Genomic DNA, 23,481 nt, shown 5'->3' on the forward strand with positions numbered 1-23,481 from the left:
ATTTTACTATCCCTTGGCGTCAAACTGAACTTAACCAGAGTCTTTCAAATAAATTTGTTCATATTTGAAAGACTCTGACTTAACCAAGGAGATAACGCCACTAGGAGTATCAAATCTGGAAGCGACTGCTTTGTAATCAGTCCCTGTTTAAAAGGAATAAAAACGCCTACTCAAATTCGACGATAAACATTTAATTCACTATCAGAAACATAAATATTTGCACTCAAACTAACATAAAACAAACAAAATTCGAGAAAATACAAAATAGAACATTTATGTACAACAACAGTTAGTCAAATAAGTCGGCTCTTCTCTCGAGTCCCGAATACCTTGGAAAGTTTATCTCTTCAACTTTTGCGTCATCATTTTAACCACAGGATGATAATATTTACCAATAAATACAGTCGAAACCCGGTCGGCGACCACCCTGATAAAAGTTTTTCTTGACCAACCACATGTACATATAAACCAAATTCTTTTTTTTCTTCTTTGAACCAACTCCATGTAAACTTATCTGGACCTGTTTTTTTCTTTGAACTAAGTATATTTCAAGCCTGTTTTTAAAATTTCATACCGGTTTTATCTTGAAGCAACTATATTCAAACCAATTCAGGCAGTTGCATGAGAGCACACAAAGCAATGACGAAGTTCGCAAATAATAAACACAAGTTGACGAGGTAAACTCTTCAAGGGGAGGGTTCAAGTGGCGCAAACAGGCGCCATTCTTCCACTAGTTTGGCTGATGGTTCGATGTCATTTTTGTAGAAAGTATGCCTTGAGATGTAAATTATCCTTGTACTGGTCACATTGGTCCGTACATTCTGCTGAGGAGATCCATTCAAATCACCTCTTGAATGAGTATAGGTCAACAAAAGGTTTCTCATTCTAAATCAATTTTTCCGTCAAACTCTCTCCGTTCTCTAGGATTTTGCTATTGAATTTTGCGTCCAGTACAACATGCTAGTTCGAAGCATCGCCTTTGCGTCAATAGCAGGTTCACTTGATATTTCACCTTTAGGAGAGAACTTGATCGACTGAAAAACTAGTCATCAAGAGTGAAAGACTCTGTGTCATGACTAGATTCGGAAACCTTTTGTTTCAGCACCTGCTCATTCAAGAGGATTTCTGAATGAATTTCCTTTATTGAATGCATAGACCAAAGTGACCTAGGACAATTGACATTTCTGCGCTTAGATTCTGCAAAATTAACATAGAGCCATATATCAACTCTACCAGTGGCAGAATGGCACCCTTATAGCCAATGCACCTCAAAGACAGCGAGAGTAATATTTTGGAATAAAAATTACATTAATCTGTTGAAATAAGATTGTCGAATTTGAGGTAGCTAAATTTCTCCAAATATTTCTTCACGAAACTAACATGCATACCCACTCAAGTTTTCAGAAATTGACCTGTGAACGAGGTAGTTTTAAAATCAATGCTCAAGGGAATCAGTCTAGTAGTGTATAGTTAATCAATGCTCAAGGGAAACTTCAGTTCAGTGAATAGCCAGTGCTCAAGGGGACCTATAGTCCCGTAAAGTTAATCAATGCTCAAGGGAAATTATGGTCCCGTGAAGTTATTCAATGCTCAAGGGAAACTTCAGTTCAATGAATAGCCAGCTGTGTCCAAGGGAACCTATAGTCCCGTGAAGTTAATCAATGCTGAAGGGAAACTATGGTCCCGTGAAGTTAATCAATGCTCAAAAGGGGACCTATAGTCCCGTAAAGGTATTCAATGCTCAAGGGGACCTATAGTCCCGTGAAGTTAATCAATGCTCAAGGGAAACTATGGTCCCGTGAAGTTAATCAATGCTCAAGGGAAACTTCAGTCGAGTGAAAAGCCAGTGCTCAAGGGGAACTATAGTCCCCTGAAGTTAATCAATGCTCAAGGGAAACTTCAGTCGAGTGAAAAGCCAGTGCTCAAGGGGAACTATAGTCCCGTGAAGTTTGTTAATGCTCAAAGGAAGTAAGTTCAGTGAAGTTAACTTATGCTCAGGGGAATCTACGTGACGTTTACGTCTACCTACACGTCCATAATGTACTATTTGGTGTCCGATTACTTAAAGTGACTGCTAATTGAACAGATGGACTGCTCATTATTTTAGGATTTTTTTCAGTATGCCAATGTTTCATCAACAGTACTCTAGCTGGTTGTATTGAAAGTATATGTATTCAGTTGACTTAGAAGGCAGACGTCCATGTATGTCCATGACAATACCAGAAAATAGTAGTACTTTTATAGTCAAATGCATGTAGTACTTTTTAGTATGTCCCTTTAAAGTTTCTATATGTAGCCTGCTCTGGCGCTAAGAACTCCACATCAAACACGAAAAATGCAAGAAAACAAATATTTGTGCGTCTGTACGATCCAGAACGATACACGATTGGAGCATTTTGCATCCAAGGAAACTATAGTCCGGTAAGTTAGCCAATGCTCTAGGGAAACTATAGTGACTCGTAAAGTTAGCCAATGCTCGAGGGAAACTTTAGCCCAATGAAGTATAATGCAACACCAATGAAGGCAATAATTATGTACATCCCATTAACATAACGACCCGTTTCATTCCAAATAACCGAAACTTACAAGATACAAGATGAATAGATACCCTACATTCATGATCGTCTTATGCACAGTTCCAATTTTTTGTTACTTCAGTTTATGTGAAGGGGGGGGGGGGGGGTCTGTTGCCTGAGAGATCTAGATCTACAATGGCGTTTTTGAATATGCATTTCTCTTTTTTTTTGTTCGATGCCACTGTGATTGTTGACTGTTTGATCAATCAAAAATGAAAAATTCGATCATTCAAAAATCATCACAAAAGGACAATGCGACAAAAAACTGCCTCGAACTTTTTCATACTTGTATCTTGAAAACTTCGGCATATACACATACATGATGTAGATTGTTTTTGTTTGACTGGTTCCTTGTCCTCAAACAGCAGCCGGTCATGTAAGTATACTTCGGGGTCCGGGGACCAGTCTCATTTTGTTCGGCCCAGTTAAGCTACAACAGAGCACGATATGCAAGCACTGTTGCAGCGTCTGGGACCAGTCGAGTCAGTAAAAACAGTTCTCTCTCCAGACAAACGTCACCTGATGAATACTACTGACTATACGGGATTAAGATCCTCCGGCTGTGCAATCGCAGTCTGCGATGATGAAGTTGTCGAACATTGAGAAGGTCATCTTTCCGTGTTGATCAAAATGGACGACTTTAAGTGGTTTCAGCACACTCGGGGCACAGCACTCGATCTGCAAGATAGTAATATAAAGTTTCACTTAGAGATACATGTAATGGAAAGTGGTACAAGTACATGTTAAGTATAGCCATTACGACATGCAGTATACACAATAATGACCACAAGGTTATAACTGTACCAGGACTGTACCTGTACCACCTATGTGTTCCTTTAATTGAAAAATAATGAAGAGGTTATCATATGAGATCCTGCCCATATACATGTATATCAGGGACACATCACTCGAACTCGGGGCGAGATTAGGAGCGAATTATTTTTTTGACGATTGTGTCGGGAAGCAGTAGCTGGGAGACTCGCTTACCCGTTGCATCCAAGCATCCCTGTAAATGTCGACCTTCCAGCCGATCCGCGCACAAGAGCCCGTGCAGTACCCCGTCTCGAAGCCCTGTGGCTGAATGATCCAGTCATCCCAACCCAATTCTGAAAAAATATCAATGTTATAAATATCAATTTCAGAACTTTGTGCCTGCTCTGGGCCATTTCATGAGGATTGGCACTGCACGCAAAAAATAACCGGGAACAACTCAAGCTGATTATGTACAATATACATGTATTCTGATATATCACAGGGTCGCATTCCCTTCAGAAACTACTATTCGTACGAATTTCTTAAATACACGATATAGACCCCTAGAAGAAATCTTTGCTATCATGCAGAGCGAGGGTTTGCCCTTAAAACATAGACCGTTGGTAAGACTGCGGGCATTAGCGTTGTTTACGGCCAAGACGATCAATGAGGGAGTCCCGAGAGGATCATCGGCTGTCTGTGTCCCAATTAGCGGGGCAACGAAAAAAGGTTTCCATGCGTTAATTTGATTTAGGCAATCACGGACGGAAGCACTTTACATGGGGATTAGATGGGCAGCTGGTCGGAAGCAATTTTATGTAATTACGAAGTGATGACCGTGCACCGCCTAAAGCGTAAACAAGTGCAGCATGCGTTTAAGAGGGCTCTTTCCGCGAGCAACGTTTTGTCCTAGATATTACATCGGTGTATCATCTGAGGTTGTTCCACATTTATCAGTGTTTCCAAACATTTGACAACTAGAGAGACCATGGCCATCAAAAGGAAGAAACAGAGAAAACCGTGTCAATCTATCGTTCATCGTTTCCAATGAGGAGAAACACTCAAAAACAGAAACACACAAACATGTTGCACAAGCTTTGTGCCGTGCCTCTTAGCCTGATGAGCTTCAGCTGATGCAGGACACCTTGACTTACTCTCGAAGCTGACGTAGAGTGATTCCCGTCTGCACAGTCGTCGAGACCTTGACCCCCGTTTGTCACGTACTCTCGAAGCAAAGTCCTTTGGCACTTCGATGGATGAAACCTCCAGGATCGGGAGTGTACTATTCGGGTCCTTCTCGGTTGGTTGTAACGTACTATTCAACCCTAGAATGATTAAATCATAGCAAACGTAAGCTACATCATCTACAGTATCCTAATACAGTTTTAAAAGGATCAATACTTTAATTGCGGGTATCGTCGATGGTTTACTGGCGCTGCGCATCACTCAGAAATTGTGGTTTCAAACGGAAGACCCAAAATGCAATAGTCCTTTGAATCAACGCCACAATCGGATGAAGTTGGAATAAATGTCCAGATTTTGTACAAGGTAAGCCAAGCGCAAACAGATACAAAATCTGGAAACTTTGTTCCGTCTTCTGCCAAGCGCCGCGCTAATTCAAAGTCCTCAAAGGGGAATATATTGGAGGAGATGTAGCACCTTCGTCACCTCGGTTGGTCCAGGTGCAGTTGTGAGGATCAAAATATGTAAACACGTCTTGTTCGTCGCCCTTCATATCCTCGACGACGATCTGGATCCCGTAGTTCCGGTTCTGGGGTTTCAACCAGTCTTGCACGGCGTTGCGGATGTTGAGCGAGACCCATCCTTCGTACATCCGTTCATACTCTTTTGTCACGATCAACTTCCGCTTTACTGAAATGGAATGGAATTTCAAAGTTATTAAGAACCCAAAAAGAGGTCTCTGCCTACGCCCCCACCCCTCCCTCCACAGATAGAAGGCTGTCTCTTGGCATCAACAGTTTATTTCAGGGCAGCCGAAGGTATGTTATTTATTTTCTTAGCGTAGGAAGAGTATGCAGTATTGATCCTGAGAGGCCAATGAGCCCTGTGTTTATTTGCTAAGGCCTATCATTTAACGAGACCGATACCTAAAGGTAGACGTTCTGACGTCACTGATGCTCTGTTCTTAGGTTTCAATGCATTTTCCAATTTGACAACATCGCTGCCTATTTTCGGCATCTTGACACACAAGGCTCCGAGATCGCAAAATCCCTTTAACGAACAGTGACTATTATTCTAAAGGCCTACGCCGGCCGTTCGTGTTCACCGTATTTTCTTGTAGCTAATGGAATAGAAATGAATTGTTTCGTATACCACAACGTGACTGATGACGTCATACTCACCTCGCCTGTTCGTCCGTAAAGGCCTGAGATATTTATAGATAAGTACCCGTATCTTATCCTCGTTCCCCTGGTCGAGTTTGTTTCGTTTAGGACCCGTACAGTGGCAAACTAAAAACAAGAATAATGTTCTACTGTATAAGCCCCTGGACATTTCTACAATAAAAAACACATATACAAGCCTTTCGGCGACGGTTTTCACAAGGTGACGGAATAATGTAAGTTGGCGGAACTGAAGCATACAAGAAGTGCTATTGCCGCGGTTTAGCTCTCTCCTCATGCAGGACCGAGGAAGTATTCAAATCAATTGATATAGTAAAACTAAATATATTAAAAGTTATGGGCAGCGAAATACACTCGAATTAGTTACAGTTTTGAAAAAGTGTCTTACCAGGAGCTGCATACTTATACAACCGTAGCATGGCCTTCGTTACGTGTTTTTCATATTGGGCCATATAGCGGACATCAAAAAAGTATTTTAGACTGTCAGACGCGTCCCACATCTCTCGGTCTGCTTGTCGGTTGTGATCGCCTGAAGAAAGAAAAGCTATCAGACCAACATATCAAGTTTTTGTTTTCCCCATATTCCTGAATGGAATGTAAGCTATAGCTAGAGAGACCATTATCAACTAAGGTTTAATCGCTCGCATCCGCACAGAGTAAACACGCTCAAATCTGAGCCCAACTCTGAACGGGAAGAGGAAGAAGAAGGTGACTTTTCAATTGGGAAACGGAAAAAAGTGTCAGTTTGTTTTCAGCGTTCCAAAACAACGAGGGAAAACACCTGACTACATGTTTACAAATATCAAATGAACAAAAAGACTGGCAACTTTTTCCATTGACGCATATCACTTACATGTGGCAGTATAAACATTGAACCTCATGGCATACATGTTATCAGCCGGTCTGGCGATGGCTTCATCCTCGGCCCCTGTCTCTCGATACCTGGATAGAATAAAGATATCTATTTTAAAAAAAACGTTTTACAACCTCTCTATTAATTTTCTAAAACGCGCCCTACATGTATGTGTCTAACCCTCCGAATCGACCCTCCGAATCGACCTCCATATTTTCTCTATACATGTATTCATACGTCCTCAGCAGTTATGTTTTTCGGCTTGTAAACTCGTCGCAAAAAGTCTCTTTTACGTTTCTGAACCTCTCAATCATGTTTCTAAACCTTTCTAGTCTATTTGGTACCTACCGTGCCATGACCCGTCTGAGTTCCCCCTCTGGGACCTCACCACTGACCGTAAAGTTGGGTTTGGTCGGTATGCCCAACTTCTTCAGAATCTGATTTTTGATTTGCACCAGGCGGGCTTGTTTGTTCCTGAAAGTTAACATTCGTTTCAATGTCAGACTATTTACGCCAACGCTCGGCTTTTTGGACATTCACGAGTGCCGCCGAGTACAGGCGAAGATGACGTCAATTGCACGATGAACAAGATAGGGAAGCAATGTAGAACTCTGCACTATCCTGACCCAGCAATTCCCAGCCTCCAAAGGACTATCAAGGAATCTAAAGTGGCTGTCGAACGATGGCTTCGCCTGAGCCTGCTGATCAGAACAGTATTAGCCGATCAAGGGTTTAAGTGTGGCCAATTGGTAATTAGCGATAACTTTAGGGTACATTGTTTACGACGATGTTAAGGCCGTAGTATTTACCATAGTGTTAAAAGGATAATACGTAATTCGTTGCTTCCAAAGGTTGGACGAAAATCGAAGGTAGTGCCACTGCATGGAAGCACTCATAAACCGACTTGAAGCAGCTGTCACGGTATTGCATTGAGAAATTTTCCGCGATGGTTTGTGTTTAACTTCCATTTTAACTCAAAATTCATATTTTGATTGGACACAGTTTGCACAGCCAGAATATAGTTGCTTTAAACGAGCGGCTCAGAAACTGAACTAACGCGTGAAATAAAACATCTTGGACATGGTATCAGTCTGAGTCCCCGGTCTGAGCCATGATTGGTGGCAGGAAATTATGCTGCTTCCTTGGGGTACATGCGAACTTCACGATATACCATCGTCATAATTACGGCAGACGGCAAAGCAAAGGATTTGCGGAAAGACGTTGCTTATGCATAAAGCCGTTTATATGGTCGGTTGCTTCTCTCGGAGCCAGCAGACTCGGATGTAATCAGCCTACCACAGACGTTGTCCTAAAACAGGGTAGGCCCCAAAGCCTCCTTATAAACTGTCTGGAGCATGACATTTCGATTGTCAGCACGTGTGCAGGGACATAATGCATAATGCATAATGCGCATGTGTACAACTCTGAAAAATGAATAGTGGTGGCCTGACCAAATATCGGTCACGTGACGGGCGGACCTGAAGCCTGAACGTAGCACAGACATTCTTCTTTCAATAAATAACAAACTAAATCAGCCAATGAAATCCAACGCTGACTTGAGGCGCAGATAATCGAACGCGTGATTTCGTACTGAAGCTATTCGCCTGGGCCAGTAAGACTCCAGAAATATTACCCAATATGTTTTGTAATAATGGGCTGCTAATATGCTTTTAACGGCACGGCTAGACAGCATAATGAGAAGAAAATTGCCCAAGCCATATAAAAAATCGTGTACTTTAGGACGAGCTATACCCCGGAGAGAGTTAATTAGAGGAGTTAGCGCGCAGACATCGCCACGGGAGTATCCCTCTTCTGATTGCATCATCATTATATCCGTCTGTTGTCTGATTCCGTTGTCACGACCGGTTTTTTCCCTTGGAGCTCGTCTGGAATCTCGTGTGCATGTCAACAGATTTAGCTCTCGTCTGCTCTTTTTGCGGACTCCCTCAGACCCGGGGTGCGAGTCTCGGAGTAGCGAGTTGAAATAGGTTACAGTTTCACGTCAAATCACATCAGTGAAGGTGTTGTAGGAAACTCTGTCGGCAGGATGAATTACTCATCCGCGGCGACAACGGACTTTTTCATGTGTGAGGCTTCGATTTTCCGACGCTAGACTTGAACATAAACATTAACTAACATACACTTATTCACTTAGTTTATTTTTTTTACCCAGGCGCTGTTTCGATCTCAAATCGCAATTAGCCTACTTTGGTTTGATGCAGTTTCGATAACCTGATAACGCTCAGATAAGCTATTCGAAATCAATAACTATATGAAACATGAAATATTACGATTCGATTTCAGGCAATGATTGATGAGAAACTAGATTCAGTTACACCTAGTTTTAGTAAACTACGCCCCCGCATCGGTAATTTACTGTGATGTATTGCATGAAGACTTGACTGGAACTATGATATTGTTTTAGTGTCCGTCACCTCGGCGGGTTACTGGGACACTGCGGCAAGCTAGTTTAGTCAGATTTACTCATACTCAAGCGCAGTGACAGTAGCGTAATGAGGCGGTCCTATTTATCATGTGTCTGTGAATATGCTTGAATACCATGTTTGCTTTGAAGAATGAGATTTACTGACGGCATCACAAGAAAGGGCAAATTATGGTTGATTTGCCATTTACGGAAGAATGATGCAAAAACAATGGTTCTGAAACGGTAAGACATTTGTAAAAACTGTTGTTACATGCAATAATGAACACCAAAATACTACATCTGGTGTTCAAACTGGATTCCAGATTTGTTTTCCGCCGAGTTGTCGGCTGGTAAATGCGTTTAATTACTCAGCGTCCTGAAATGTCAGAGGGCGGCAACCCACGCTGCCAACGGATCCAATGTACTTTTAGCAGAAATACTAAACCTTCAAAGTACAGTAATCATTATTCACTTTGTGTTGATTTGATAGTGGATTAAGTGTAAGACTGTACCGGGCGCTGGTCGCTCCACGCTTGGGCAGATTTTGAATCATTTGCACTTTTAGTCTTTTTCGTTCTGACGACTGGGCCAATATAATGAAGCAATCTCCTCTTCAGGGCAGTTCTATCAAGGAGTGTCTGTCTCACCGACGACCACCACAACAGCAGTAGCGGCAACCGGGCCTAGACCGACCTGGCCCGTCCCACTACAGGAACAGCAGATCGGAGCCTTATCAACTTCACATTGACATTGCTCAGCTTCCAGACCCGCTGGAAGTTCAATTAGAGCCGTATGGGTTATAACCAGAACTGTTTTTTGTTTGCACCATTCTTTGCTTATGTTCACACCAATTATAATTGTCCTGTGTATTTATCTGTGACATGTCACGAATAAAGTATCTATCTATCTATACGATTGCCCAAGTCGAAGACGTTGATCAGAATTCAGCCGGGATGCAGAATGAAGTATTTCCAAGTATAGACTTCACAAAGAGTTCACTATGTTTTTTTTCATATACGTACATTATATATATAGAAATGTAATTGTGAAAATTCACTACCACATCGTCTAGAAATTAAATATCTTTCATTCTTCTCCTCGAGTCAATCGGATCATTACTAAGCGAGACGTCAACAGATCAGCGTGTATTTTATGGGGATGTGTTGACATATTATGTGCCCCTGAAGATAGATTTATATACTCATGTATATTGCAGGAGGGAGGGGGCGGCATGCCGGCAATGAGGAATGGTACTTGAGGATATGATTAAAACATTTATGGTGATTTGACTGATGTTTCGTCATTTGGTAGTTTAGTATCCTGAGATCAGGCTTTTTTACTCCTTCGTCAGAAATACCGACGGGCGGAGTATATTGAAAACCACTGGTTATGCCAGGATGATAGTTCAGAGAGTGTGAGAGTAAAGTTTTGGCGGTGACTTCTCGTTAGCAATTAAAGCACCATTAGCTCTTTGGGTGACCGCAGGAAGTTACTAACAAATTTTTATCAACCGACCCTTGGATTCGACTTTCATCGTTGTAGCACAAACCTTTGAATGATGAAGAATATTTACGGTTGAAAACAAGGGATCTAGTCGCAAAGACACAAACAACTTAACCTTAAAAGTAATCGACTTATTATGAGACTAAGAGCCAGCTGAACGATCAAATGCAGGAAACTTGTCGTCTGCGGGGGAGGATAAGTGGAATTCGAGTAGCGCCTGGTCCGATAACACCACGGCCCGGTCGATAAAGATATTACATGGAAAAGTTTAACGACAACATCTTTCTTGAAAATCTTGCCGTGCCAACCAATCAGAGGCAATAAATTTACATGTAACGCGAGAGCGCATGGTCACGTGTTTTTGTGGCGGCCATGCTGTCATGGAGTTGTATGGAAAAATAATACAACTGAACCGCGTTCCTTTGTTACCTTCAATTATTGTCTCCTTGCCAAACTTTGTCAGTAAAATCTCCCTCGCATCATTTTGATATCGTCATATCAATGTCGCATCAAGCTGCTTTACAATCATGACACAGGCCGGGGCAACCTTTGCGGCCGATACCAGCCATTGTCGTCAAGTATCATATATTTATATTCACACTTGCCTCCCACGCTCTCCAACTTTCGTCACCTTTGGCTCAATAAATTCAGGACTCACGTGACCTCTAGCCATTTTACGTGAAAGACGTGCCAAGATTTCAAGAAAATGTCTGCAATCAAGGTTTAATTATAATGATAAATATATATTCTGATTAAAATCATGCTCTTATCTCGGGAGATAGCTGGGAAAACTCGCCACAAAAAAGGGCCATTGACATTGATTAATGATGTATTACGATGCATTTGCGCACACATTTCATTCCCCTCTTACCTCGGACTCGTCTCCAGGGATTTTTACTTTGCGGGAAATCGCCCTGCTCATAATAGTTTGTCAGTTACCTCGAGTCGGGGTAGTTGAGGTTGCTCTACAGAATGAGCTACCAGTAGGCTCGGCACAATTTTGCTCCAATCGGGGAGTTCCACGCAGTAATCTTGGGCGCGGACATTTTTTCTTTCAAAACCTCGATGACAAAGTCGTCGCGATTAAACTGCTCCAATAACATATAGGAGTAAGTACAATAGACGTTGACAGTACTTATACCATCTGCACAGTCAATTACAAACGCTAGCCGATATCGGTAGAGTTGCTTATTTAAGTGGCTTGTCCATGTTTTCCTCCTCAAACGAGGATTTTTCGGTTGAGCATCAATTTACGTCTTCAGCGAAACCAAGCGGTTGTTTGGTCCCCTGGAAAGGGCATATTTTGCTTCTGGGTTCTCATCATTCATATACAGATGGAAACAAAAATTATAACCTGGACTTTTCATTGGTCAAGAAAAAAGCCGTACACAGAACGGAAAATGCCCAAATTCAATTCACGATTGAAATTGAACTGCTGCATAACGCCACTATGCCCCAGAGTTTATTATGTGCTCACCCCACTAATAACTGAGAAGAACTCAAAAGCTGCATAGGCCTACACGTTTTCTTTTGACAGTAAACAGTAAGTTGTATACATGCAACGGTACTTCTTTTTGATATAGCGGTGAATCTTCAGCCAATCCATGTAGCTGACATTATTTACCACATCTCAATTTTCATCATCACTGAAAAAATGGCCGAAAATATATACATGTACTACAGGTTTTACGATCAATAGGTGGTTGTCTGCCGTTATAGACATACATATTTACTGTACTCGATTAACCTGTTGTCGGACAGTGCAGAGCGAACACTGTAAATAAACAGTCATTATTGATGTTGTAAGGATTCATAGTCTTACCATGGGACCAGGATTCAGAAATTTGGTAAATAAAAGGAGGCGTCGACATAAAGTCTGATCAAATCGGATGTGCGAGATATCGATTGATTAACAATATATGATAAAAAAACACGGAGGCAATCGACCCCAGTATCCTTTTTTCCCAAAGCTAATGTGAGCCGGGGTCCCCTCCCCGAAATAAATAACAAGCTATTCGTCGCACCGGGTGGCGCAGAATGTTGATGGCGCGTCAATAAGTTGACTATGCATTTCGGAAAACACTGAAAGCACGAGTTTGGAATCGAGGCTTCAGCAGCCCGCGATGCCTGGCACATTCACTGTTTATGCTATGACTCTGCGTCTTGAAATTCGAGGGGCGAATCTCCTCAGACGCTGTGTACTTAACCTGCTCGGGTTCTAGCTTTATCAAATAATCAGCATCACTGCTGATATGCGGCATGCATGTCTATTAGTATTCGATTTACCAAGAACCTTGTGAGACATATACAAATTATGGAATAGAACTCCCGGTCTAATCTAATAGTAAATATTTGCCTCCACCAGGCGCTCGAGTTTCTTATTTTCTCTGGAAGAAAACCGGAACTGACGCGTTGTTTTGTCTCGCAGGACGATCAAAACATATCTCGAGACGGTCTATATACCCGGGGGGGGGGGGGGGGTGAAACACGGTGAAATTGGCCCAAAGTGGGGTGAACATGGTTAAGTACTGTCCAATGTATTTTTCACCATTGCTTCTTGAACCATTCTGGCTCCCTGTGGTTTGTATCACTTATATTCCTGAGGAGCAAACGGAGACTCAGGTTTTCGATACACCTATATCGAGAGGTGGATCATTGAAGACTACTTGGCCCTATATATTCTTTTGGGGAATCAGCACCAAGCACCACAAGCAGCATTGACAGAAGTTGGGCATTTCCAGATCTTGTAGCAGGTTACACTTGCGCACACCGGAATCTGGGAGGGTACTTATTCATGCGCACGCAGAACCGGGTACCAAATCTGGAAATTTCGCCGATTCAATGTCCTCAAACAAAGGGGTATTCAATTCCACCACCTTCATCAAAGTGATGTTGTCCTGGCAATGTTGACAGATTTCAAAGCAAAGTGACAGGTTTAGGTCTTCACATAGCCACGCAAGATTAATCAGATCAGACACACGACAGGAAGTCTTCGCAATTGCTGCCATGGGGAAAGGCAAATCTAGTCAGTGGTAGCTATCAAGAATTAATAAGGTTAGAATTCGGAACTTCAGAAAGCCCCCAGACTCCTAAGGTGCGGGCTAAACACGCATCACACATGGCACTTTTCACCCTCCTGTCGTGTTATATCATTTTGTTAAGTCTGTGACGCCAGATGACCTACCTTTCTCGCATGATGGCGGCTGGCGGCAGACTCCCTTGGCGCTCTCCTCCGTCCATCTCCACCGAGTTGTTCTTCTCTTCCAATGTCTCATGATCCATCATTCCAACTGAAGACAATTCCTCGGAATAATAACCCATCCTTTCCCCCGAATCTTCGTCAATGTAGCCGGCATCTTCGTTCAGGGCCTGATCATTCAAATCAGCAGAAGACACGGAAAACAGAGAAAAACACAAAAATGATACTAACGTCCGCGTGAGAAATGTGCGTTGTGACATTTTCGATTACCGGTAGTCGGGAAAATCGATAGAAAACAATGATTTAAACTCGCCAATGATTTTTACAAAAAAGCAACAGTTTGTATATTTTTCGGCGGCGGAAACCAGCAACTGTGTTCCGATTGGACAGGCGTAAGTTACATCTATTCAAAAATCCTTTCCTTCACTGTATTATTGATCACTGTTGACCGCTGGTGGGTGAAGAAACTTTTCAAATGATAGTTTCCTGCGACAGCTTCGTTACAAAATCCAACATCTAGACTCAGCGGTCTAGACTCTGCAGCGAGGTATCAAAATCGCCTAACACAAAAGTTCTTTCGCTCTTTCCCTCGCTCTGCCTTCCAACAGTTCCTTCTCCCAACAAGCAATCCTTGCGTCCACGCTGGCAGCTGATGAAAGAATGAACGCAACGCGGGAAAAATTTCGTTACATGTGCGATACGGTATAAACTGGTAATGCTTCTTGCGAACTACCCTCCCCAGATCATAGAATCTCGGCTTTCCAAGTAAGTTGAGCGCTTCATGGGAGTTTTCGCTTGTAATGAGTCAAGAACAATTTTACTCTGAACGGTCGGGCCAATGAGGTTTTCACTAATCAGTCAAGAATAATTACCCCGACGAGAACGAAAGATATTGGCGAGCACTTAATCGCCTGACGGTCAAAGGTGCTAACTTCAGGACTTTTCCTCTTTTTAGGATACTAAATTGAACCCGTGGTTCTGTAGTTTTCCATATGGAACATCAAGGCGTATACCGGAAGTGCGTAACGGCGGATTTCAAACGCCGCGTGAAGGGAATCTTCTTTTGAGAATAAAAATTGCGTCATTTTGAGAATTAAGTAATGTCAACATCTTTTATCCTTTTTTTATTGCTGTTGAAGACGTCCAATATCCAGCCACTAATACAAAGACTTCGAAATTGTGAAATCTAATCAAAAAAACCTGGTAACATTTAATGAGGCACGCGATCGCGACGGACTACCAGTTTGTTCCTTGATGGAGCCCTCCATCTTTGTTAAGAGTGTCAGGTGAAGGTTAGCCCCAAGGTCAGAGGTGTTCTAACATTGAATGCTTTATTCTTCATGGCGATCCTAGAATGGGATATGTCTGTCGGACTGAGCAATCAGGAAAATTGATACATGTTGGGTTGTGTTGAGATGCATAGATTGGTTTCTCGGTAGTTGTGCTCACTTCAAAATTATCTTGCAGAGGTTATCTATACAGTGTATATCGCAAGGATAGCCTGCTGCCGCCGCGGTTCTTGGACAGAAGTCGTTGGAGGTTGGCCTTGTTAATTATCTTTCAGGCATCTCACCTGATAAAATTGAAGGTTTAGATATTTGTATCGGATTATTCAGAAAAAAACTCGTTCCAGTTTTATATCGTAGGGATGTAAAAAGTATCCAAATGACAAAGTCATATAAATATCACCTGTATACATGTACAATTCAGCACGCTGGTGTTGCGTTTTAAACAAACACGAAAACTTGTAAGACGCAGTCAAGATCGGACTGGTCTATTTGTTACGGGAAATCTTCCCCACTCAGTATATCGGTCGGCTCTGGCCAGCTCGCGTAGCTTTCAGGTAACATGTGGAAGGAAGTTTGGATTGCAGCCAGTCGGCCGAAAGATCAAAGCCTTGAACGTGATAAATGATGATGATTACTAATTGTAAACAACATCTGTCCGTAAACAGGTCGTGTTGTTCATCTCGAAGGTTCACCTTGGGTGGGAAAGTTTACCATTCCATATCACGCATCCTGAAATACAGGTTTTTGATACTCCTACCTCGTATACAAGGTTTGAAATATCGAGAGGCGAGTATATTGAAAACAACTGCTGCCAGGATGATATCACGTGGCAAGGTAATTCTGTTTTTGCGGTTACTCCAAGCGCCATGTTTGTAAACTGTCGGCTTGACTTCATCGCCGGACAAAAGAGCAAAACTTTCTCCCTGAGACCTGCGACGAAACCAAGACCACGTCACGATTGACTGACTGGTTAAAATCACTCTCTCGTCATCATACAGGCATGGCTCCGTTGCAAGTTGCAGCGCCGGCTCAATTCCCTCGTTTGTGTGACGCTTTACATTTTCATAGAGGTACGATTGAGTCCCATCGTCGCTAGTTAGGCCTATAGCTAGGGCCGTTTAGACGGGACCAAATCGATCTAGATCGATCCAGATTTATCATCTTTATCATCATTTATCATCAGCAGCTAGGTCTGCCGCCGCCGAGAAAAATCCAATATGGTTGCTCAGGCGGCCATCTTTGATGAACGGGATCATCGGCTAGGAAGCAAGCTCCCTCCAGTCGATCAGACCATACACCAATAAAACAAATGTCAAGTTTTATCTATAGCCCCCAAACATTCTCAGACCATCAACAGGTACATTATCCAAAGATCGTAGTTCATATCAGTCGGCCATGCTAAATAACGGCAAACTTCTCTTAACTTTTATCGACAACAAGCTTCTCCTTGCGCTTAACACTATACACTGTTTATACCTCACCTTTCTCCTTTTTCATGCATGCCCATCCAGCTCTCAAATATCGGTTGAAGATGTTCGAAGTTTACTGACGGAAACTACGTGACTATGAAAGTAAATTGAGTCCCTCTGGAGAATTTATAGTCCTGTCTTCATCGTTCGATGACAGATAAAAAGTACATGGCTTTGGGAGGATCAGGCTATAATCTTTGAACAGTTCCCCAGCCTCACGGACGGTATATAGAAGTCCGTGACCGACTAACACTAATGCCCGCGTGACGCAAAAAAATGGCGAGGGAATAAGCGGGTGAATCGACCTAAAGCTTACATATCCGAATGAGTTTAGCACAACTTGATTACCAGTCAAACCACGGCCATCGAGCTGCGATATATGATGTCGTACCACTGACCTACAACTGAAACGATGAGAATGTACTCTTCTCCCTCATAAATACCCGGAATAGATAAAATCCCTCGTAAACAAAAATGGGTAAATGCGGCTTTTATTGCCAGTGGAAAAGTGTAATCATCGTTAAACAGTTTGTAAATCAAAAGAGTTGTCAATAGTAGCAGTTGAGATTCGCGGTCGAGGCTGGCATTTCGCCAGAAATCAGTTCAGGGTTCTAAAATATTGCCAAGCGGATTCGACGGAGATTGTTTGGTGGAAGTTTGTCTGAAGCCTGCGACTGCAGAAGACCTGCGATAGGCCCAGATGAAGTTCTTTCCCGCTCCTTGAGACGGGCGGGCTTCAGACATCGAGCTCTCCCATCGGGCTATCCGCCAATACAGCGCCGGGAGCCTGCCCTATACCGTCCAATCTTGTTTACACTCCAGACGCGGTGGACCACCTCGTCCTACCGACGATCACTGATGACGAAATGATGGACTGCGTCTTGCACCGACAGGCCTTCCAGCGGCGGTAATGACCAGTTGGTCAAGATGTATCTACGGTACAAACATTTTAATACCACAAAATATAATTACCTGTACTGATATGGCAGATGAATTCATCAGCGACAACAGAATTGAAAATTTTATTTGTTAAATGGCATCCTGAGGCCTTCGAGTAACCAGCGGAGACACAGGTTGATACTCCTACGTCATATTATATCGAGAGGCGGATTATATCAAGATGTTTAAAAATGGTGAACGGGATAAGTTTCGCCTCAATATTCCAGCCTAGGTCGCCGCTGGTGAAACGATCGGATGTTTACTCCCATGATACCTAAATAACATTTCATACTCCCACTATTCGCAGGGTGGCCTGGGTTTTATAACAGGATTCATTTGATCAAGCTATAAATTCACTGTATACAGCCTGACCTTGTAATCGTAGGCATAAATCCAACAGGTAGATATGTATCTAAATTGATTAATCAATCAGCATACACGTATTGACCTTGGCAAACTCAAAGCCATATCAAACGCATTTAACCAACTTTTTCCGGATTTCCCGAGTCAAGTGGTGGGATCCTTCAGAAAGAAATGCCCCAGGGACAGAGGAAATGTGGACGTGGTCCCTGCTGCTGCATGCTGGAGTTCTCGCAGTATACAGTATAGTTAACTCTTGAGGTGCTGGGGGGGGGGGGGGGGTACAAAGTGGCAGCACATTGTAAGCTAGCGCCACCTGCTCTTAGTGTTTGTAACTAATCTTAATGACTAGCGCATGCGTAATAAAGGCATCCGCCATCTCTAGTAGAAACTACACGCTTGTCGATCTACATGGTACCAGAAGTGGGGTTAAAAATAATCAAAACCAATGGATGCCATCAAACAACCAGACCCGCTATCCCTAGATGGGAATGTAGACCACAACTGGAAGGTCTTCAAACAAAGACTAGATCTTTACATGTTGGCGATTGAAGCGGATAAGTTTGGTGATCCTCGCAAAATTGCTGTTCTGCTTACGGTGGCCGGTCAGGCTGCAACTGATTTGTACAACACATTCGAACTGTCAAATGACGACAAAAAAGTGTTCAAAAAAGTATGTGATGAGTTCGAAAAGTATTGCTCGCCTAAAAAGAACGAGACGTACGAACGGTACATATTCAGAAGCAGATTGCAAAAGCAGGGAGAAAATTTCGACACATTTTACACAGATTTGAGACTGAAGGCCAAAACGTGTGCATTCGAGAATCTGCATGATTCGATGTTACGTGACCAAATTGTATTTGGTATTACTGATGCTAAAACTAGAGAAAGACTGCTCAGAGAACCTGAACTAACATTGGCCAAGTCAGTTTCGGTCTGTCATAGTGTAGAGGCAGCACGTCGGCATGTTAAAGCATTGGACACTGTCGGTGCATCATCAGCTGATGCTGCATCTGTCGCTTTCGTGTCGAAGAAGAAATCAAGTTGGCACGGAACTCCAAAGTCGAAAACTTATTCAACGTCACGCACCCAGGGTCAAAAGCATGGTAAAGGGGGCGCTGGTGGTTCAAAGCAAAAACCTGCCAGAGGCCCAGGACCTGGAACTGGTGCATGTACAAGGTGTGGCACAGTTCATGAACATTCAAAAGAACACTGTCCAGCTTACGGCAAAGATTGCATGAAGTGTTCTAAGCCAAATCATTTTGCTAAATTCTGCAAAACGTCAAGCCGTGGTGCACCAAACGTGTCGTTGGTACAACAATCACAGGGAGAGTTCTTTGATAATGATATTGGACTAGATGACCTATTCATTGGCACAGTTCATGTCACAAACCAGGACAATGTCATCACAGATGATGTTGTCACTGACCCAATTGCTGTAGTCACAACCAAAGACACCGTCAAGGATGAAACAGTTGAGGAAAAACCCATCAATTCAGTCGAAGTCACCACCGGAGACAAACTAACATCCGGAGAGGAGGTCACAACCGGAGACAAAGTCACAACCGGAGATGATGTCTCAAAGGGACAATCAGTTGATTCCATCAATGTGAAGGACTTGTGGACAGTACCACTAGTGGTGAACGATATGGTACTGCCAATGGTGTTGGACACAGGAGCCAAGGCCAACCTGATCACCTCTGCGGATTTCAAGACTTTAAAAAACAAACCCAAGGTTTTTCACAACAATGTAAATCTAACTGCTTACAATGGCACTGCAATCCCAAACCAAGGTGTTTGTAGACTAAACATTAAGCATAGGAATAAAAGATTCCAAATTTTGTTTGTGATTGTGCCTGAGGGCAAATCATTGCTGGGTTGCAAGGCCTGTGAGCACTTAGATCTGATAAGAAGGACGCCAGTCCCCCAGGTTGTACAGCATGACGAGAGTGATTGTAGAAATGATGAGATTGGTACATTACCATTTGAGTATGATATCAAGCTTAAGGAAGGCTCTGAGCCTGTGATACATGCCCCAAGAAAGGTACCCATGCCGATAAAACCTGATGTTCGTGAAGAACTTTTTAGAATGGTCAAATTGGGTGTACTTCAGCACACTGAGGAGCCCACAGACTGGGTTAACTCAATGGTAGTGATAAAAAAACCCAATGGCAAGCTCAGAATATGCATGGATCCTAAAGATTTAAACAAATGTATCAAAAGAGAGCATCACTATCTTCCAACAAGGGAAGATATTTCCAGTGAAATGGCAGGGGCTAAGTACTTTTCCAAGCTAGACTTATCTCAAGGTTTTTGGCAAATCCCCTTAAGTAAAGAAAGTGTCAAACTTTGTTGCATGAATACCCCTTTTGGAAGGTTCTCCTTCAAAAGGCTTCCATTTGGCCTGTGTTCTGCTCCTGAGGTCTTCCAAGCAGCTATGGAAAAAGTGTTGGAAGGTCTGGATGGGGTAAAAGTAGTCATAGACGACATACTGGTTTGGGGAAATACCAAAGAAGAACATGATGAAAGGTTAAGAAAAGTAATGGAAAGAATCAAGATGTACCACCTGAAACTCAATCATGAAAAATGTCTCATCTGTCAGACAAGTCTCTCATTTGTAGGTGACCGGTACTCAGAAAATGGCATTGAGCCAATGGCTGAAAGAGTTGAGGCAATTACAAAAATGCCACGCCCACAAGACAAAAAGTCACTACAGAGACTGTTAGGTGTGTTTAATTATGTAGGTAAATTCATACCAGGTCTCTCCCAGCGCAATCAGTCACTCCGGTCTCTGCTACAGGACAAAAATGAATGGTCCTGGGGCCCTGAACATGAAAAAGAATGGGCTGATTTGAAAAACTGTCTGATCAAGAGCCCAGTACTGGCCTATTTTGATGCTAAACGTGACACAAAGGTCAGTGCAGATGCCTCAAAAAATGGCATCGGAGCAGTGTTGCTCCAAAAACATGACGCAAATTGGCGCCCAGTTGCCTATGCCGCTAGGTCAATGACCCCGGCAGAGGAACGCTATGCACAGATTGAGAAAGAGTGCCTGGGATTGGCTTATGCATGCCAGAGATTTGATGAATATATCTATGGTCTCCCAACTGTTCAATTGGAAACAGATCATAAGCCTCTCATTCCGATCTCACAAAAGAGCCTAAATGACATGCCAGCTCGAGTGCAGAGGCTCATGATCAAAATCCAAAGGTATGATGTGGAATTTGTCTACACTCCGGGTAAATTTTTGTACATACCTGACACACTGTCAAGGGCAGGTTACTCTCAGACTGGTAAAACAGATGATTTGAGTAATGAGGTTAAACATCACATAAATATGGTGTATTCCAATATCTCAGCCAGTGAGGAGCAATTAGACAAAATTGCAGAAGCCACAGCAAGTGACCCAGTCTTGACAGTTGTCACTAGTAATCTTGAAAAGACAGTCTGGGCCAAAGGGTCAGCCAGTGCATATTTTCCTTATAGACATGAGTTGACAATGATCAATGGTATTCTATTTAAGGGAAACAGGATTATTATTCCTACCAGCATGAGACAAGAAATGTTAGGCCGCCTTCATGAAGGGCACTTGGGGACAGAGAAAATTAAATCCCTGGCTAGAAACAGTCTTTTTTGGCCCAGAATGGCTGAGGATATAGACAGAATAACATCAGAATGTAGCATTTGTCAGAAGTTCAAGTACAAGCAACAGAAAGAAAACCTGAAGGTGACGTATGATCAAATTGGGCCATGGGAAAGAATTGGCTCTGATCTATTTGAGTTGGGTAACAAAGATTACCTATTGGTCATTGACTACCACTCAAATTTCCCTGAAGTTGTAAAACTCAGCTCAACCAGTTCACCATCCGTGATTAGACATCTGAAGTCTATCTTCAGTAGACATGGTATTCCCAAGATTGTAGTCACAGATAATGGACCACAGTATGCCAGCTTCGAGTTCAGGGAATTTGCAGGTCACTATGGATTTAAACACATAACTTCATCACCAGTATATCCCCAGAGTAATGGGAAATCTGAAAAGGGTGTTCAGATTGTTAAGAGGTTGCTGAAGAAAGCTATTGAGAGTGGTCAAGACCCAGAACTGGCACTATTGCAATATAGGTCAGCACCCCTGAAATGTGGAAAATCCCCAGCTGAACTCCTGTTTAACAGACAGTTGAAAACAAGAGTACCAAGAGTCAACAAAACTGAGCAAGACTCGCAACTGGGTGAAAATATGAAATCTTTCAAAGTTCAACAAAAAGCTCAGTATGACAAATCTGCCAAAGATTTGGTCCCATTAGTATCTGGTGATGTTGTTCGTCTCAGGTTTCCGCCAAATAGTAAGGAATGGAACATCAAGGCAAAAATTGTAAGGGAGGTAGCTCCCAGGTCTTATGAGATTGTAACAGAACAAGGGAAGGTGTATAGGAGAAATAGAAGACACCTACTGAAAACAAAGGAATTGTATGTTCAGGAACAAACAGGGCTGTCGGATGAATCTTATGCCAGTATCTTCAACCAAGTTGATAAATTGTCAACAAATTCACTGCCAGCTGTGGTAGACTCTCAGGTTCAGGAAACTGCCCAGGTTGTTCCAGGACTTCTCTCAAGTAGTCCTCAGAGTACTAGTAGTCCTCAGATTACAAGGCGTTCTGCTAGAATCAGCAAGCCTCCAACAAGACTTATTGAACAGATGTGAATTAGGTATTGAGTGAAAGTAAGGACAGTGACAATCTTAATAGGTGAAAGTGAGGGCTACAATATAATAATTTGTTATTGTTATTGTTTCACAAAAAAAAAAAAAGGAGATGTAAGCTAGCGCCACCTGCTCTTAGTGTTTGTAACTAATCTTAATGACTAGCGCATGCGTAATAAAGGCATCCGCCATCTCTAGTAGAAACTACACGCTTGTCGATCTACACACATGGCAAGGAGGATCATTGCCCTACTGGCTAGGTTTATAATCCCACGCCCAAGTTGTCCCATTAACAAATTTTGGTGGTGGCAGTCTTGCTTTACGGAAGTGGATATGCCGGGTCCCTCTGACGTAGTTCTCTCAGTATAGGATACCATATCAATCCATACATGCATATATGTATACAGGGAAAAGTATTCTTGATATTGATCTGTTGTTGTGGTTGGCCAGTGGAGGAGAAAACTGGTTCCAGTGTGTTTCTGGAGAAGTCTCAAGAGGTCTGCCCAGCTCCAGCTGTAAATAGCCCAGGGCCCGGTTTCACAAAGAATCTTAAGTTTTTGGGGTACTTAAGTCGGCTAGGCGAGTTAAGATTCTTTGTGAATCAACTTAAGACAAAACTTAAGAAATGCTCATACTTAAGTCACCAAAACAGACTTAAGATTCTTTGTGAAACCGGGCCCTGGTCACAAGTCCTTTTTAAGCCCACCTGGGTGAGCTTATGTAATCACGTTTTGTCCATGGTGGCACGTTTGCTCACTGTCGAGTCTATAAAGTTGAAACTTGGTGTAAGGATGTCTTATGACAACATGACTTGTCACACAAAAATCATCGCTATTTGAGCTACTTTCAGTCTCAGGTGAGCACAATGTCCCCCGGACATTTCATTTGGCTTAATCTGGCGAATGGAGGGAATAGTATAAAGACAACGGATAGATCTAGATTTAGTCTTTTGAAGATGCTTCACTCAAGGGTTAAAAGAGGTCTGTAGCCATTGTGAGAGGTTAATAAAGCTATCATTGATAAACAATAAGCAACAACCAATTTCTATCATTA

The 23,481-nt window shown here is 42.5% G+C and overlaps 1 protein-coding gene across 3 annotated transcripts; it reads right to left on the reverse strand.

Moving 5' to 3' along the window:
• Positions 1-175: 175 nt before the first annotated feature.
• On the reverse strand, positions 176-14,544 carry LOC135500479 (growth/differentiation factor 8-like). 3 transcript variants are annotated; one of them, XR_010449455.1, is made up of 10 exons: positions 13,658-14,542; positions 6,894-7,019; positions 6,546-6,634; positions 6,081-6,221; positions 5,693-5,800; positions 4,989-5,201; positions 4,484-4,654; positions 3,564-3,682; positions 1,752-3,254; positions 176-1,714 (listed from the first exon to the last, which is right to left on the reverse strand). XR_010449455.1 is itself a non-coding variant. In XM_064791978.1 (9 exons), exons 1-9 carry the CDS (start codon positions 13,930-13,932, stop codon positions 3,123-3,125), a joined length of 1,365 nt encoding a protein of 454 aa, XP_064648048.1. In that variant the 5' UTR covers positions 13,933-14,544; the 3' UTR covers positions 176-3,122. The 3 variants fall into 3 exon arrangements, 2 of the variants coding, with proteins under 2 accessions (XP_064648048.1, XP_064648047.1); XM_064791978.1 differs by having other exon boundaries at positions 176-3,254; positions 4,998-5,201; positions 13,658-14,544; XM_064791977.1 differs by having other exon boundaries at positions 176-3,254.
• Positions 14,545-23,481: the final 8,937 nt, after the last annotated feature.

This window comes from Lineus longissimus, chromosome 16 (assembly GCF_910592395.1).
Source record: "Lineus longissimus chromosome 16, tnLinLong1.2, whole genome shotgun sequence".
NCBI lineage: Eukaryota > Metazoa > Nemertea > Pilidiophora > Heteronemertea > Lineidae > Lineus > Lineus longissimus.